Source organism: Siniperca chuatsi, linkage group LG2 (genome assembly GCF_020085105.1).
Source record: "Siniperca chuatsi isolate FFG_IHB_CAS linkage group LG2, ASM2008510v1, whole genome shotgun sequence".
In the NCBI taxonomy this organism is placed as follows: domain Eukaryota; kingdom Metazoa; phylum Chordata; class Actinopteri; order Centrarchiformes; family Sinipercidae; genus Siniperca; species Siniperca chuatsi.
The window spans coordinates 23,328,764-23,347,621 of NC_058043.1; the positions used below are offsets into that span (position 1 = coordinate 23,328,764).

Below are 18,858 nucleotides of genomic sequence, written 5' to 3' on the forward strand. Positions count from 1 at the left end.
CTTAGTCTTCAGCTGAGAGTCTGGAACACATAAAAGGCCCCAGCCAGAGGATCTCAAGGTGCGAGCAGGGTCGTACAGGGATAAAAGATCTGAGATATACTAAGGAGTCAGACCATTAAGTGACTTGTAAGTAATTAAATTATTCTAAAACGTCCCGGAAGCCGATGTAGAGAGGCTCAAACCGGGGTTATTTGTGTTACTGGAGGCAATGACAATAATTTCTGTTTTGGCTGAGTTCAGTTGAAGAAAATTATTTGACATCCATTTTCTTACATCTACTAGGCACTGTTGTAAAGAACTCAGCATATTGAGGTCAGTTTAACGCAGACATACAACTGTGCGTCATCAGCATAACAGTGAAAGGAGACACCATGTCTACGAATTATATTACCTAGTGGGAGCACATAAAGAAAGAATAAAATTGGTCCCAAAATTGACCCTTGAGGTACCCCATACTTCACAGAAGCAAATGTCGACCTATGGTTGTTAATGGACACACAGAATTTTCTGTCTGAAAGATAAGATTTGATCCAACTCAGTACAGTGCCTGATATGCCCACCCATTTCCTCAATCTATCCAATAAAATCCTATGATCGATCGTGTCAAAAGCAGCACTCAAATCAAGCAGTATGAGAATGGAACACATGCAAGCATCATTGGTCATCAAAAGGTCATTAGTGACTTTAAGAAGGGCCGTCTCTGTGCTGCGATGCTGACAAAAACCAGATTGGAAGGTTTCAAAGACAGTTACCTTCCACAGCAGCAAGAAGTTGCTTAGCCACAATTTTTTTTCTATTTATTTTTTTAGTATTTTTGATATAAAAGGTCATCTTGAAATCGGTCGGTAATTTTCAAGAACCATATGGTCAAGCCCAGGCTTTTTTTAGGAGTGTCTGAACACTAGCAGTTTTGAAGTAGTCAGGGATGCAGGCCAATGATAGAGAGCTGTTAAAAATTGATAGCAACCAGGGCCCAATAGTTTCAATTGCATTAATTAAAAGCTTTGTTGGTATTTCATCCAATGGACAAAAGGACACTTCCGCGTGAGCTACTATATTAAAAATTCCGGTAATGGAAACCGGGATGAAGTGTCTCAGGGTAACTTGATCTGGGGATTCAACATCATTGAAAGTTGTACAGGGCAATATATTGGCCCTGATAGACTCCATTTCCTCTGAAAAGTAAGTTTAAATGTCACAGTCAGCATCACATTCAACAGGAACATTTGGGCGATCTGGAACTAGTTGATCGATAGTCTTGAATAAAAACCTGGGATTGTGCTGATTTTCCGATATGAGATTTGAGAAGTAGCGTGTTCTTGCGTCATTCACCATTCTCTTATAATTAAGTAGAAGCTGCTTCACAGCCACGTAGAGGACCTGAAGACCGGTATTCTTCCACCTCCACTCGGTCTTCCTGCACTCTCTTTTACAGCTACGAGTGCTTTCATTTATCCAAGGTTGCAACTTACAATTTACTTTAATTCTATTTTTGAAGGGAGCGACTCTATCTAAAGTTGAAGAGCATAAAAGATTAAAACGGTCAACTAGGTCATTGAGGTCGGGAGTTTTCAGACTGTGCATTGTGTAGTGGCTAAAAAGTGCACAAAACTTAGGGACACTTAGTTCATTAAGCGCACATGTGTACATATAATGGGGCACAAGTAGTGGACTGCGATTTACAGGTAAAAATGATGCATTTGTGGTCAGAGATTGATATGTCCAGACACTCCAAGATTTCCACATTCACGCCCAGGGTATAAATTAAATCAAGGGTATGACCACAGTTATGTGTTGGGCCAAACACATGTTGTAAAAGGTTAAAAGAGTCCATAATATTTAAGAAATCACAGGCAAGAGAATCAGATGGGTCATAAATGTGAATGTTAAAGTCTCCACAGAGAACATTATCATTAGTTTTGAAAAGACTAGATAAAAAGTTAGAGAACTCTAACTTTAATTTCGGGGGACGGTAGATAAAAAAACACACGAACGGGTTGTGAACCGTTGAGCTTAAACGTTAGCAACTCAAATGAGCAGAACTCATGGGCAGCTGATTTGAATTTTTTAACCACCCCCACGTCCACTACTCCTCGCTCGGTTTAAACTACCGTAGTTGGGGGGACACAGCTCAATGAGCTGACTGCTGTCATTGGGATGTAACCAAGACTCTGTTAAAAACATAAAATCCAGGTTTGTACATGCACATCCCGTTTAACAGATGTATCAGTAACAATCACAGGAATGTCATCATTATCAGGAGCCGCATTAGAGAGAGACGGACTCAGCCTGGATTTCTATCCTGCATGATAGTGATTGTGTGATGGTCTGTTGTTGATAGAGAAGCTTTCTGGATTGTCGCAGGAATTATTTGGGCTGTAGGGCTAGCTAGTGGTACGAACCGGAGGTGAAGAGGTCACTGGGGAGGAAGAGGAGCAATCAGTGACCGGTGTGTAGTCTAGAGCTGTTGTGGAGCGAGTGGCGGTCAGTCAGTGAGGAGAGGCTGTAGTAGCCGCATGGAAAACGTTTGCAGAAAGTGCTCTTGTGCCATGGAAGCTGGGGTGGATACCATCTCTGCTAAAAAAGGAGGCTCGTTCCCAAACATTTTTTAAATTGATGTTAAGGCGGCAACAGTCTAAATGTACAAGTTAATTGTGAGCGTCTTTGAATTCCCAGAGTTAAAACTCTACTCTTTACTTGAGGAAAAATATCTCAAGCATGGCACAAAATATCAGCGAGGACACGGATACCAGGTTAGAAAATTTAGATTTTGTTCATTTATACTCAGATGTACTCCGTACTTAACTACTGTATTTGTGCTGCTCTACATTCTGTGAGCTCTTCATGTTTGGTCTGAAACCACAGACACAAATGATTGGTCAGAAACATATAAACTACAGCAGTTTTCACCAGGATTATGTTTATGCTAACAAAAACGTGCCATCAGAGTAATTTGAAAGATGCAATCATTATACACACATTTTTAACATGGTGGCTTTAAAGACTAAAGACAATTGTGACCCTCGTCCTTTTGTGGCCCCGGTGAAATATATGCTAGCTTTTCTCATGGTCTATATGCCTCTGATGCCTCTGTCTCTAACACCAGGGAGGCGCCCATCATTTGTTTTTACACCTGCCCTGAAATTGTCCAAGCTGTTGTCCCTGGTTTTGTCATCAGAGAGATGTGTCACTATCAAACCACATGTTAAACATATATATAGGATCATTTTCTTACTATAATATTACTGAGGTATTATGTGAAAAGCTAAAGAATGAAAAGCTACAATGACAAGACATTCAAGATACAGTAAATGTGCAAGGGGGACCTGTTTGCCATGTGCAGCCTGATAGTTTCAACAGTGTTTTCATCTGTTTTAAATTGAAGTTCAACAGTTCCAGACAAGCAAAGAGAGACATGGTACAGCAGAATCTCTGACCCATGTATACTGTAAATGGCGTACTGTGTTGAAGTCCCCTTCCACTCAAAAATATGTTTTTCTTCTTGCTCCTACAGTTGGATGTTTGAGCTTCACTGTGCAGAATGACGTATGTGCGGAGTTTGACACTAGAAGGCTGTTTTCACGTTCATCTGCTTAAAGTGGGAAGTTTCTCTGTGCTCACTGAAAACCTGATTTTAAGGGGTGGACCTACGAGCATGATTTGAGACATCGCAAATGGGTTGTAATTTGGAACTTGTACAAGTGTGATGTAGAAACACAGTGCACATACACTGAGTATGGACTTTAGGAGGCATCTTAGGTCCTGCAGGAAAACTTTAGAAATGAACATTTGCATATTCATAGATATTGGAATCTTTAATGAGCTAAAAGGAGTAGATGCCTCTTTAAGGATTTTAATAACCAGACACACACGGGGATCATTTTCATGTATCAGCAACATGTTGTGTGTTTCTGTGAGGTGCCAGCAGCGGAGTCCGATCCCTCACACTTCATCTCAGTACAGTGTCCTGGATGGAGGCCAGCAGGGTTAAGTGATCCTCTCCCCCTCTCCCACCTCTCTCCTGCTCCCTCTCTCCCAACAAACTTCATTTTTTCCAGCTTTGAAAGAGGACTAGAACTGACACACTACACATCAGACTTTTGAACTTCTGGTTTCAAACATTTTCTAGTTAGACGTTTCTGTTCTTTCAGGTTCTGCTTATCTGCAGCTTATTTGTAACTTTCTAATTTGGGTGTTTTACACCCCTGACTGTGTTTCATTGCTGTCAGGTACAATGGCTCTTGGAGTGCTTAATTCGCAAGCGAAAAGTTCTCTGAGTGGGAGTGCATTTTTTGACCACGGTTCTATAGAGGAACAGGAGCCTCCACCTCCACTCCGTAGCTACCTTTGTTTGACTATTTTCACCTGCTTTTGTCCTGCGTACCCCGTCAACATTGTGGCCCTGGTCTTCTCTATCATGGTGAGCAACAGGTGCTAACTGGCTAAAAGCTGATAGCACTTCCTGAATATATATCCTCTTATGGTAAGCAGATGTACTGCTGTGTATCATTAAGGGAAAAATGTGTCAGAAATAACAAATTTGTTCTCTCTTCAGGGTGCTTAATGTGTTTCAGTGACACAGTGTTCTGACATGTTGTGTTGTGAGTACATGTGTTGGGCACTAAGATGTAACCCAGTCACACACACCTGTTCCGCCCATCAAGCAAAATACTTGATCTTCTATTTTGGAAAAAGGAAACGAAATGTCCATGTTGAAAACTGATGGCATAAACATTCAGTTAGTGACCAAACTACAAACACTGTTACCAGAGTGGTATTAAATCATGTGACCAGGTCCCTGCAAAACAAAACAGAAAGCCTTAGATGACACTTTATAGTTAAAGTCTTGGAGTAATGCATTAATTGGCTTTTACATTTCTGGGATGTTCAAATGCACCGCGGTTTGTTAGTACCACAGTTTTTAAAATAAAATGCCCAACTGTATTGCCATAGTTTTATGAGTAACAGTGATTTCTTATTCTCAGTCTAGGAACAGCTATTATCGCGGTGACTATGATGGGTCGAGGCGGCTGGGCAGGAACGCTCTCTATGTTGCTGTTGCCTCCGTCGTCATCGGCCTTCTCATCATCGCTATCACCTGCATCGTTCATTTCACCACTGTAAGACACACACCTAGGGTTGGGCAATATGATAGTATATTCCATGATCATTACCATGTGGTAATGTGGTCAGAAAATATCACAATATATCACTATTGTGATCTAAAATTACATTTACTGGGATAGAAGATTTTATCCATACCCCTAAACACACCTAATTCAAGGTGTTATTTGTGGTATTTCTGAATATCACAATGTCATTGTCAAATTAATATGATACCTCTATATTGAAAAAAAAAGTGACCATAATCAAAAGTATTAGTTGCCTATTTCAACACAGTGCAAGTGCTCTTGTATGTTTAAAGAGAATAAAAGCGTTTTAATCTCCAAAGTGTTCAATATTAAATTAAAGAGACATTTTAAAATAATCATATGAATAAATTGTGTAACATTTCCAAATGATCCAACAACTTGAGAAATAATTGAAAAAAATATTAAACATTCATTTTCATAATAACAGAATTAAATGGATACTATTTATTAATTATTTGTTTCATTATGGACACTTTTATTTCAAAATGGCCTTTTTTAAATGTCTGTTTTCATTTCATACTGCCATTTTTCACATGACACTTTTATTTGACAAGTTTTCAAGCCTTAGCTTAACAAGGTTGCTCATGCTACCTAACTGGCTAACAAGCTAAGCTGGCTTGTGGGCTTGGATTATTATTTGGCATCAAAGTGAAGAGCCAATGTTAGCAGTGTTAGCTTGCTCCTGTCCAACCACAAAGACTTTCTGTCTTTTTTTAACCAGCTAATATTAGCTGCTGCTGTGACATTATGAAATAAAATTTGTCATTATGAAAAGTGACATTATGAAACAGAAGGTGCCATGAAATAAAAGTGTCATTGGGAAAAAAGCCATTATGAAATAAAAACAGATTTTTGGCTTATAAAGGGCATAAAATAAGAAAAGTACAATCGTATATGAAATCTGTATGATATAGTGCATTATTATGCAAGACAAAATATCTAATCATTCTGTGTTAATAAAAGACTTGTCTCCTGTGGCCGGGTATCACCCACTACATGTAATTTAAAAGCTGTTCTTTAATGTGAGAGTCCTTTGTTTAATGTATTTCTGTTTGTGTTCCAGATGGATTTTTAGTGCTGTGCAAGTGGAGAGCTGGGGAGAAGAGAAATAAGACACTTGAACAGAAAACTCTGGATGACGATGTCTGGACGGGCTCAGGTGGTTGGTTCATACTGTACCGTCTGCCAATGAAAGGAGTCTGACTTGACTCATGTTTACTTCAGTCTGTACACCACTTCCTCCCATGTCCACTGTTCTTCAGATAGACAATCAAGGACTATAAAATCTGGTGAATGTATACATTTCAGTGATTAATGTCAATAAATCTTTGAAAAAAAAGGCAGCTTTCTACAAATGTGTAGGGAATTCATGGTTTACAGTAAATTTTTGTTAGGCCGTGACCCCACTGTGAGAAATCTATAACGAATTCTGTTAACAAGTTTGTTAACGAGTGCTTGATAAATGATATTTCAAAATAAAAATAAACAATAATAACCACTTTTATTTCTGCTAATACTCATGTTCTTAAGCTTTATTATAAATATTTAGTAATGCCATTGATACTTTGTGCTACAGCATTTATATTCATTATTATTATTATAATGTGTCTGTCATTGGTATCAATAATAAAATAACTTTGTACAGAATGACTTGGGAATTTTTCTCATCTGTAACAACAGAGAATTTACAATATTTTAATGCTCTTCAATGATAACAGCAAACTCCTTATTAATTAGCTCGAAATACACCGCAAGATTATTTCCTGCTGTAAATCAAGCTTGTGCTTAAGAATTTCTGTATAAACAAACCTGCTTTAGGTTCATTTTGTTTTATGATTCCTGTTTTACTGTAAAAGAGCACTCAACTGTTTTTACAAGTGAATTTCAGTTTACTTGTTGCAAAGAGTACTGTTGCTGTTGTATAATGTCTTCTGTGGCTCTGAAGTGAGACTATGTGACCCTTAAAACAGGAAATAACACATTCATCCTTTTACAGATACAATTACAGATTTGGGGATGAGGTTTGAAAGATGTGGGCATTTACCAGGCAGCAAGGGTCTAATGAGAGACGCTGCTTAACTCCAATATTGGAAACATAGGATCCAGTGGTTTTGGCTTGACCCATACTTGGGACCGAAAGTCAGACTATCTTGGCCGTTGCTGCTTCAGTTTTTCTTTTTAAAATCTGAGTCCCCTAACTAAATTGTTGAAGTGCCCCTTTAACTTCATACTAAAAACCTTTCTTGGCAACTGCAGGGAATATTTCACACGTTTCACATTCATTTCATCTTGTTAATGACAGAATTAGGCGATTCCTGCTGTCACCTTTCCTGTGTGGCCTGACGTGCCATGGTATGGCTCCAGACTGTGCCAAATCTGGCATCAAAGCTATTATATAAAAGTAAACACAAACCAAAAGCTCATATTACATGTCTTTGAGGTTCTCTACACCTGTTGCCTCATACCTCACCCCTCCATTTACTAAAACGTGTTTAAAATGAGGATTGAATGCACAATTATTAGAATTATTTACAGAAACAGCCTATTTGAAATATTTATTTCGTAATGCTCTTAGAAACCACTTTGAAGCTTGAACTACAACCTGCCTTGCTGTGAAATGTTCTTGTAGTTTGATATGTCATAGTATATCCCAAACTAAATATAGATTTGTTGCAGGTTGCCCAGCATGTCACATGGTCGACTGGAACATATAAAAGGTGGGAGGAAAAAAAGTGATGATTCAGATGGGTTCAAGCAGGAGGGTCCTGATCCTGTGTGTCCATTTCAACCTCATCTCAGTTTGTTCCTTTTCATACATTAATTTCTTGTTGTGAACCCTATGGATATACAAATTACACACACGCGCTATACACAAAACTAAATAAAATGTACTGTTTGCATTTTCACATTTGATTTGCAGTATGTACCTTTTCCGTCAAATGAATCTTCTGCATGGAGGTGTAATTCAAAGCAGTGCCTCTGACATAATAAGCCTGCTGTCAAGTTATTCTGTTGCACTTGGACAAATTAGTTTTGGCAGTAATCTTGTACTATTATCTCCCATTACTTGAAAGAGAAATGCAGCGTGTTTGTAGTGCCACCTCTTTGATGTCACACCAAAGCAAAACTCGAGAGAACAAGATGAAAAATGAAATAAGTGCAGGGATTAGGCGACTTGAAAGCACTTAGTAAGATTATCTAGGGACCAAGGTAGACTTTGTGAGAGGAAACTGATTACCTTACTATATAATAAAGCTCCTTTGTATTAAAAAATCCACACAAACAAAATTACTTAATATAGTTTTCATTAAAATGTTCATGCTACATTAAAAAGAGATGCTGATTTCCAGCTTTGTGAGACAGGTGCCTTTTTTCTTCTGTAGCAGAATAATGAATTATATTCTTTTCCAGCTCGCATTCACAGCATCAACTCACCTGAAGCTGTGCTGTTGTGTTGTTAGCTGCACTATGGCCAATGCATTTGGAGAGCACTCCATGACTCACATAAAGTGAGGAGTGCTCATAAATAGGCCACTCAAACCAGCTGCTTCCACAGCACCAGATAGAGCCTCCGTGCGTACATATCCCATGACACATTTCCCCCAGGGAGCAGCAGTTAGATCCAGTTTGAATAAATGAAAGAGGATAACAGTGGGAATGATGCAGAGCAGGCGGGGAAACGTAAACATGCATTCACGTACCTGATACGCGCAAAACTACGGATTCACATTTCTGTCTGATTTATTTAATGTCATATTATTTCACCCAGTTTATTTTTCATTTATAATTCGCAGGCACTTAGTAATGTCATCCATCTTTAACGTAAAAATATTGATTATAGCAGCTTTAAACTCAACAAATCAGATTTCTTGTTAAGATTAAGTGTTGCGTTAGCCACAGCATGGTCATTACAGTTACATTGTGCTGTGACATTTATGATTACGTACGGGGACCAACAGGAAAACTCAGCACTGTTTGTTGTCGTTGAGGCAGTGGGTCAGTGAATACCTTTGACAGTCATTTGACAAACTGTCATGTATTTGTAGCTGTCTGCTGTTGAGATGCTTTGCACTGTTCATAAATGTGTTAACACGGGATTTTGACACCCACGTCTACACTGATATTGCTTATGTAGACCCATATCTTTATCCAGTTGAAGTGGTGCTCATTACTGATATCATATTATAGACGCTAATAGAAGTTCAGCTGGATGGTTGTCGAGAGAGATCTGATTATTTTACGTTACGTTATGAAAAAGAATCTCATTAGTCTTGGTGTGCTATGCTCATGAAATGGTGCTATAAAAAATGTCCCAAGCCTGAAATGAAAAAAGAAAATATTTTATAGTGATTATAGAATTTAGTGCCATATCACTCATGCATTTAACTGAGCAAACACTGAGCAGCCAGCCAGTGATAAATTGTTGATGGCCAACAAGCTTTTCTATCATTAACTAATAAAGAAATAAATAATTATGGCAACGCTGTGATTAATTGAGAAACAAGTGATATAGTCAGTGTAAATTAGATGTTGGCATATTTTTTTCTATTGGCTTTTTTAGCTTTAGCTATTTTAGATTTTCCATCTTGTTATCTTATCTTGTTTTTACCTTTTTACAATAAAATTACAACTGTTCACCCCATTGGTGTCACAGTCTATATTTAGAAACCACTGTATCACAAAGAGTAACCTGTAAGAAATGTTATTTTCTAACCTGCTGCAATTTGTCACGATGACAAAAATGACCTTTGAAAACACACACGTGGTGGAAAAGTCACTGCCACAAACTGGGTCGTGACTGTGGCTCACGCACATTAGAAAAGTATCATCTTGGAGTGGATGTTATCATCACACAAATAATGGCCATTAATATTCACTGTGTAGGGATATTATATAGAGTATACTGTATATCACGTGCTGTTTATTTTGATGTGAGAAAACTCTGAATTACTGTGTGCTGACATCTGGATGAGATGGACTGAACATGCTCAGCTGGCCTGTAATCCTACTGCCAACAACACACGTTCATCAGCTACACTCTACAGTGAGGCTAACACAGGCTGAACTTGAGCACACTGTTTACACAGTAAACAGTGGGATCTACTAAGACTTTACTGAATTCAAAACTGCATCCAATAATTTGTAATTTGGGAATTACGCGTCCTGCAGTTCATTAGTCCCAATCTGAAATATTATGCTTATCAACTTTACGTGTGTGGGTGTGTTTCAGCTGGAGGAGTTGTTCCTAGCAGCCGCTGGTATCTGCCAGTGGTGTGCGGTGTGCTAAGAGTTCAGACACTGAAGGGTAAAGACTACCAGGCTGATCTGTGGGAAGTAAAGGAGAATGAGAGATGAATGGAAAATAACTGCGTTGTTTGCTGTTTTGGCTGTATGTCAGTCAACAGTTGTTCTTAAAGGACGTGCTGAGATGTGCTCATTAAAGGTTTATGTTTACATTTAGACAGGCAGTGGATTATTGAGCAGACAGTCATTGGTGTTGGTTCATTTTAGGTTTGATATGATATGCAGAGTCCCGGGGTCTATGTGTTCTGTCCCAAAATGAAAGAATAAATCTCTGGGATTTGCAAGAGAAATTTGGTAATAATGAAATTCCATATGGCGCTACAGCTGAAATCTAATGAATCCCAGCTATCTAAGCAAAACAGATATCTTTTAATGTTAGTAAATAATGATACAAGAGACTATCGGTCTTCGTATTTACAGACAAAACATGTCTAGAACTGCATACATTTGAGAGTCAAGACTGGGAATGATATTTTAGGGTTTTAGGTATTTTAGGTTTGACTGAAGATGGGGAAGTAAAGCAAACATTGTAACACATTCATATCAGTGAAAGTGCCAGTAGTCCTATTCAGAATGTCGTAAAGAAACAAGTTATTCAAGACACAGGTTTAACAACCATTTTAATTCCCTAAATGGAAAATGAATACTAGACTAATTGACAGTTGTTTTACATAATACTAAACAAAACACCCGTTTTTTTTACGATCTGGAAACTATCTGCCATGTTGTTAAGTTATGACTGAGCTTTTAGGAACAGTTAGAAGGCTGCGGATGAAAACCAGAGAACCTTGCTGGAACCTGGAATGTATCTCTTGCTGGACTATAAGTGACACACCTCTCAACACAACTAATATTACTTTCTGCAGTCTTAGCAGACCAGAGTTTCAGCATCTGGCAGCAAAATAAGAGTAAAGAAAGGTTTCCCTCCCACATATTTTCAGTGATTTTAATAATCAATCCTCAGGTGCATGGAATTTGGATTTATAGCAACCAGATGAAAGATGAAAGCGAAGTCTTATTTTCTGCTGCTACAGGTGTGTACAGCTTTTTTCGTTCTTTTCCTGGCCTTCTTCCGTCTTTACTTCTGGGAAGACCTGCTTATAAGAATATGTGTGTCTGCCGTCACATTTTGGGCACTAACAGAGTTATGTCCTGCCTACGCACAGCCAAGGAGCCAATTTGTTTTGCATTGGCTTCTCTCTCAAAATAATAACAGACTTTGATCCCAAATCCTGGCATTTTTAGTTGTGTGTGTGTGTGTGTGTGTGTGTCAGGGTGCCTAGTTTCACAGGAAATCAACATATAGCCTTATCTGTCACATTCAATCTAAATTAGCACAAGTTGCCCGTGTGTGTTTTATGGTATTACATGATGTTGTTTTCTCATTTGCAATATGATTGATAACTTTGACATGCACGTTGCTAACAGTACTTCTATACTGCTGCACACCCACAGTTCCAGAGGGAAGCTGCAGATTCTTGATTTTTTTTCCTGTGAAGCCTGTTAGTGTACAAAGTTGTTTTCCAAAGTCAATTTAAAGTTCCAACCTGAAACTGGTCTACACTTGCCAGTAATAATATTTTTGGCCTGTAGAGGGGCCTCAAGCAAAATGTTCCATATTTTCCCTAGCACAGATCCTGCCTTCCACTAAGTTAAACAGTGAACAGATATGGGTATAAATAAGCAGATTGTAGGTTCATGGTTTTTAATGTCGTAATTAAGAAAGCAGAACAGTTCAAGCCAACAAATCCACAATAATTAACTACAACTTCACAAACTGATCCAGAAATGAAAGATTCTTTTAAGTCTTTAAAAGTAACATGGTAGTACAACACTGTTCAGCTCCCTCACTTTGTAACTGAGAAATTAGCCAAAAGAACTGTTGTTAGTGTTTGACAGTGAGTAACTGTACACACTGAAGACATAGCTAAAAATGTTAATATCTTATTGGAATAAACAGTCTGATTGCTTCAAAACACCTTATTCAATCTGAAAATAAATTAGACATTTTCTATCAGTCTCTCAGTTGATGGAATGTATCAAATTGTATAAACTGTTTGCTGGCTACTCCTCTACATTTTGTTTAGTTTTTCTGTCAGCCAGCCATAATGCAACCTTGCTCTGTAAATTATCACAGTAAACAATAGATTCTTGCTTATTTCACCTGCACCTGAAACATCACTAATCCTATTATTTTCTTAGAGATGACTGCACTTTGGTTTAAATTTAGATCACATTTGGATTAAGCCTACCACCAGAACTCCTTTATTTTTGAAATGTTATTAACTGACTTTCCACTGATATAAAATAAATACTTTTCCTTGTCTTTCTCCTTCTTGCACACCAGCCAGATGTATATTCATGGCCTTACACAGAGCACATACTGTTGTGTCATTTTTACCCACAAATAACTTGAGCAAAATAAGATCCCAGGAGAGACATCATTGGTGCTGACAAAGAAGGATCATCAGTCTACCGCAGAAACCTCAGATGAAAACAATCCAGAGTTTTAATTTGCAACAGAACACGATCTCCTAGAGGAGCAGTTTTGTGTGGGTAAACTGAACATTCCAAAACGAATTGTTTCACGCTTTGCTTTGGCAGCTGCTTTTCAGTCTTGATAATGTTACTTACAGGAAACCCTGCCTCAGTGATAATTTTGCAGCTTACTTAGATATGAAACAGGCCTCATATTAGAGTATCGAACAGAGGAGCTAAAGGGTAGGTAGGGTAGGTAATGACTTTACAAAGTTTAAACATGCAATCTAGTTTATTTCCTAAATTGTGAGCTTGCATTATTGCCAACTCATTAACTTCTAAAAACCTCATATAACACCATAAAAATGCTCCCCCCATAGGTTTCAAGACTATCCATTCATGGAGCACTATCAAAACCCCAAAGGGTACATCATTAGCACAACCACAGGAGGAAGGGAAGAACAAAACAGAAACAACCAGAAGACTTGGACAGACAAGGAAAAGTTCCAATTTTGGAAAGTGTATAAATTTGCTCAGTACTGGGTGTACCATTTGTAATAAATACAATTCCCTTGACTGAGCCCTAATTTGGGTTCCTCTCATAATAGCTGAGCGTGCCTCCCTCTGTTCCCAGTCCTGTGTTGAACAGCTGAAATATTTGTTTGGCCATACTCTGCACTGCGATGCAAGGTGGAAGTCATTGTTTTGTCTGACAGGCGGCTTTGCTTGTTCTCCGTAACAACCTCCACACCCCCCCGACTCCTGTCTGCAGCAGCAGCCCTGTGTAATTACATCCAACCCGTTCCCCTCTCCCCTACGCTTGATATCGCTGCTGACATCCACTAGCACAGCCCCTCCTCTCTCTCTCTCTCTCTCTCTCTCTCACTCTCTCTCTGCTATTGGAGAGCTCTCTCACAAGCAAGTGTGCAGTCCTGCCTCGTCTTCAGCTGTGTGCGTGGTGCAGCGGAGCAGATGGAGACAGAAAGGAAGAGGGGGAGACAGATGCAGAGATGAGAGAAGGGGAAAGAGCATGGTAGACAGCTGAAGGGGGAACTGTCTTCCATGTCAACAGAAATGGAAAATGCAGGATGACTGAATTATACAGTGGGATATTTATTCAGAAGACAAACTGTTGGCTGAGTCTGTAGGGTAAGTGAGCAACTTGTATAAATCTAAGACTTTGCTCTGGCATGTGACAGCACGCAAAATTCAAAAGTCATTGCATCTTGGTGAGCTGAAGTTAACATCCAGACAATATAAAAGGATGTTTTTCCAACCTGAGCCTCTTAAAATGTGACATAATTAGACACTGAATTAAGTAATGATGCACAAAGGAGCTCTCTAGTTGTGACTGCTGCACCCTCAAACTCTCAGGGCAAGTTTTGGAATTGTTTGTGATGAATAACAGTCCTCCATAATCTCCTAAGCGTGAAAGAACGGAGGCTCCTCTCCACCTGAGGGTTGAAAGCTGCACCAAAGCAAGATCAAATGTTCTGTGGCTTCATCAAATCCACCTGTCACACTCCGTGGGCAGCCAGGTTTCCCATGACAGTTGTGGGGGTATGAAATTCACTGAGGCAGGGGAGTCAATGATTGATCGATAAGAGGTGTGTGGGATAATGCCATCACTTGCATGCAGATGTTGGAGTGTTTTTTTAAGTTCCAGGTAGACCTTTTTTGACGGCAGTGTTTAACCCAGAGACAAACTGATTATAGATTGACTGATAAGAAGAGAGAGATTCAAGTGAGTCAAGTGAATAATTCAGGTGGGCTTACATCCTTGTGACTCACAAGCTTTGTAGAGGAGTTTTTCCTCGCGGGAAGTGACTACACTCACGCTATTTACCACTTATTTGAAAGTGCAGAGCAAAACTTCTGAATTGAGAACTAGGGCCACCATTCTTGAGCTTTGAGGATATTTTTTCTTATTGCACATTGAGACCAATAAAAACTCCCGCTCTCCGCCCTGCTGCAGGTTTGCCTTATCTCAATAGTTTTTACGATTCTGTGTTAAAAGCTCAATACAAACTGCTGCCTTAACATAATCAATACTTCCAAATAACATTGTTAATCGTACTGAATTTCATCCAATGTGACTTTATAATGACACAAATGTTGCTGTTCTGCCAGACTTTCATGGGAAGAGATCACTGCATGTCACCTTCTATGGCAATTAATGGTGGTAAAAAACAAAGTGTTTAGTGTTTTAAGTGTTTAGTGTATTTACTGCATAAAGACGACTGCAAATTCAAGAGTAAATGGTTTTCAATAAATCTATCTCAGAATGCACATCACAATCAAATCTCAAATCAATCAGATACTTTAATCTGATTTCTTTTTTTGGATCAATTCTCAGAATAAGGGATACTTTTTCTGTTTTTCCAAACTTACTTCTATCTTCTGAATCCAACTGGTCACAAATACAGTAACTCAGCAAACTCATGCTTTTATGAATTCAAAATGATGAGACTCGATAAGCACTCTCCATTCAAAAACTATTCACTCAATGTAGCATAAGTTCATTGTGAACTATTCACACTACAAGTGCTATTCCAATGTAAATTTATGGATATGCTAATTTACCAAATGGGAAAATAATAGGAGTGAATTTTGTGCATCCGTATTAGCATATGGGCCGTCTGTACTGCAGATGTTAATTTGAAGGATTATAAAAAAAAGAACATCAAGTGTGCAGACGTGTGTAGAGGAGTGGGATAGTGCATGTGAAACAAAAGCCATGCAGCATCTGATTTGACACAGAATATTGGGCTTATTTTGGAGAATCAAAGTGCACAGTGCACAGTGCAGTCGCACTTTCTGGTGCGTAGTTGAAGGCTTGCAGCGCACCAGTGGTGCATGTAGAAATAGGATGGGATTAGGAGGAATCTATTACCATACCTTATCAGTGGATGTTTTAGGAATTGGTTTGGAGCTAGTAACAATCATACACATTGATATTATCACTTTAAAAGCAGTGCATACTGACAGTGCAGAGTCCAGATCAACATCTTTAGAGAGGAAAGCATATTCTTGTTTGTGACATGCAGAGTTGTACATGTGAAAATACAGCAGCCTGTGAATATTGTGTGGTTGTTTTGCAGCAGCCTAATGGATGTGGATGTGTAAAATTTAACGAAGCTAACCACAGTGGATCTGTGTTACTTTGTGGTGATTTGATTCAACCGAACTTTAATAGGAATACGCACCGTGTGAGCAAATTTACATATAATAATGAACCTAAACCTACATTATGACACAAAATGGCCACAATATTAGCATATAATGCCAGACCTGCCTTAGTATTTTAGTGATACAAATTCCCTAACACATTTACAATTAATCAAATTACCAAAACCAAATGAACCCGGGGGCTTTTGGGGCCCTTGGGTAGTTGCCTACTTTGCCCGAGTTGGTAATCCAGCCTTGCCAACCACGTGCCAACAGTCTGTAGGTTTTCATTTCAACCAAAAACTCCACAACCTGAGAACTTACTTCTTACTTCAAGTAGAGAGGAAGAACTCATTAGTAAAATCACCTGCTGTGGTGATGGGTTGGAATGGAAACCTGCAGACTGTTGACTCTCCATGGCCACCCCTGATCTATACTTTGCTCTGCTGTTGTTATTGCTATAATCAGAATAAAAATGTATTTTTGCTGTGCATTAAGATGTGTCTGATGGTTGAAGAATTACAAGCATGACCTGATCTCTTTTTCTTTTTCATCACCAATTTATTTTGACGTTGAACAGCAAACATAAGCACTGAAAGGTTTCTTTGAATAGTCTGTCTTTGAACAGTTTCTCATCACCAGGTCACACCAGCTCAGATGCAGCCATGTGACAGATCGATGATGCAGCTATCTCGCTGTGCACCTAATACGTTATGTTATAAAGATGTTAGGTAACTGACATAAAGCTTGTTCCTATGTCCCATCTCATACTCTGCTTGTGTTCAATTATTCCTAATTGTTCTTTTTGTTCCTCTCTTACAGACACCGGTAGGCATTTACTGGAATCGTAAGCAGTGTTTTGATTGCTGCGAGGCTCATCTGTATGGCGGAGTGGTGGTGTGTCACCCTAAAGAAGATAAAAAGAAAAACAGGTCCTTGAGGAGTAAACATTCATCTCTGCAGCGAGAGGCAGACTTTCCTGCTGTTGTCTAATCTAAATAGGCAAAACACAATGTGCATTGTGCCAAGGAACACTCCCCTTTCGCAGTCACAATACATACTGATTTTTTCACTTCACAATACCTAAGGTATTTAACTACATGATGGGAATACCGTAAGTTAAGGCCATCTGTTAACATTAGTAATCACAATCCTATGGATTCAAGCTTCTACAAAAGTCTTAAATCAAGACATTGGTGATGCTCAGTCTCACTCATCCCCTAATAACGAACTAAGGACATCAAGGAACCAACTTAAAATCAAAAGATTTAAGTTGACCAACACTGGACACTGCAGTCCAGTCTTCATTATGGAATCTGAAGAGAGCATGACAGGACTGTCCACAGCTGCGTTGGTGGCTATCGCCTGTAACACATTTGTTGCCATCCTCCTCCTTCTTCTCTGTCTAATCCTCTACAGAGCCTGCAGGGTCCCCTCCAGCCCAGAGAGGCTGCCGGTGCTTGCTCCGAGCGAAGGAGAAACCCAGCAGATGAACGAGCACAAGTACCTGTTGACCTCCTGACTTCAGAAGGACGAGTCAAATGTAGCAAAAGTCAGCTGCCGATCTGATGGCAGAAATGGCTGTGCCTCACAAAGATAGCAAGGATGAATTGTGTGAGGAAACTATTTTTAAGCAGCCATCACTTGTCAGATCTCATCCTTGGTTTGACAAAGCGCATGGAGGAATGCGAATGTTTAACACACACACACACACACACACACACACACACACACACACACACACACACACACACACACACACACACACACACACACACACACACACACACACACACACACAGCCTGAAGAAAAAGGACATGGCCACAAGGATGGATGCAGGTTATACAGACCGAGAGAAAGGAATGTTCAGTACACAAAGAGCGGCTGTTCTGTTGTTGGAGGTTTCTAAATATATCCTATTTCATACTCTCTCCTAAAAAAAAGAGAAAACCAGTCTATTGCTGAGAACAGGGACTTGATCCTGTGTGGAGTGTGTGTGTGTCATTGTCACTCATAAATACCAGCGATCTGTGAGGCATAGCGCCTTGCTGAGGGTGTTGCATAAGGACTGGAGAGGCTTAGTTGAGATTTGTGTCCTCTTCAATACGGCCCTCACACTGACATCTGCTTGTGGCTGTCCGTGATGGCCCACTCACTCTGGACTGAATCACAGGACGCTCACATACAGAGGGATTTATCATGGAATTCTACAGATCGCGAACAGATCCCATCCCACCGCAAATTATCAATACTTGGCTAACTAAGCATTTAACCTGTATCGCTTTTGCTGCAACTTCAGACTCAACAAGGCATGTTAAAAAAAAGTTAAAAGATTTTATGATGTGTATATTAAACTTTCCAATGCCTTCCATGCTTTAAGCTGATATCAGAGCAACACTGGGTAAGGAGTAAGTAAGAAAGGGTTTCAGAATATATTGGTGTGGCTCACATGAAAATATGGCTGTTAAAGCTACTATGTGTAGAATTTGAAAATTTCCGACTTAGGGGCACCCCAGTGGTTTTACCAAAATGCACTGTGACAGACAGCAATGTACACAGCAACATCCTTGCCCAAACTACCACAACCATGGATCTGATTTGGAGAGAAACGGGCTGAAAGCAATACATACACTGCACCTATTTACACTGGGATTGGCTTGTTTTTCTACAAACAAATCTTAGGTCATCGGAATAATTTGAATGTTGCTGTAATCATAAATATTCTCCAAAACACATAGTGGCTCTAAAGAAATT

At 39.3% G+C, this 18,858-nt stretch overlaps 1 protein-coding gene across 1 annotated transcript; it reads left to right on the forward strand.

Annotated features, from left to right (window-relative positions):
- The first annotated feature begins 2,245 nt into the window (after positions 1 to 2,245).
- Positions 2,246 to 6,800, forward strand: LOC122869051 (transmembrane protein 233-like). Its single transcript, XM_044181604.1, has 4 exons — positions 2,246 to 2,753; positions 3,515 to 4,420; positions 4,986 to 5,120; positions 6,217 to 6,800. Exons 2-4 carry the CDS (start codon positions 4,235 to 4,237, stop codon positions 6,226 to 6,228), a joined length of 333 nt encoding a protein of 110 aa, XP_044037539.1. The 5' UTR covers positions 2,246 to 2,753; positions 3,515 to 4,234; the 3' UTR covers positions 6,229 to 6,800.
- The last annotated feature ends 12,058 nt before the right edge of the window (positions 6,801 to 18,858 follow it).

Excerpts from the sequence above, each read along its gene's own strand:
- LOC122869051 (XM_044181604.1), top strand. The coding sequence starts at position 4,235 with ATGGCTCTTGGAGTGCTTAATTCGCAAGCGAAAAGTTCTCTGAGTGGG. Across the intron at positions 4,421-4,985 it reads CCCTGGTCTTCTCTATCATG|TCTAGGAACAGCTATTATCG; the intron begins GTGAGCAACAGG and ends TCTTATTCTCAG.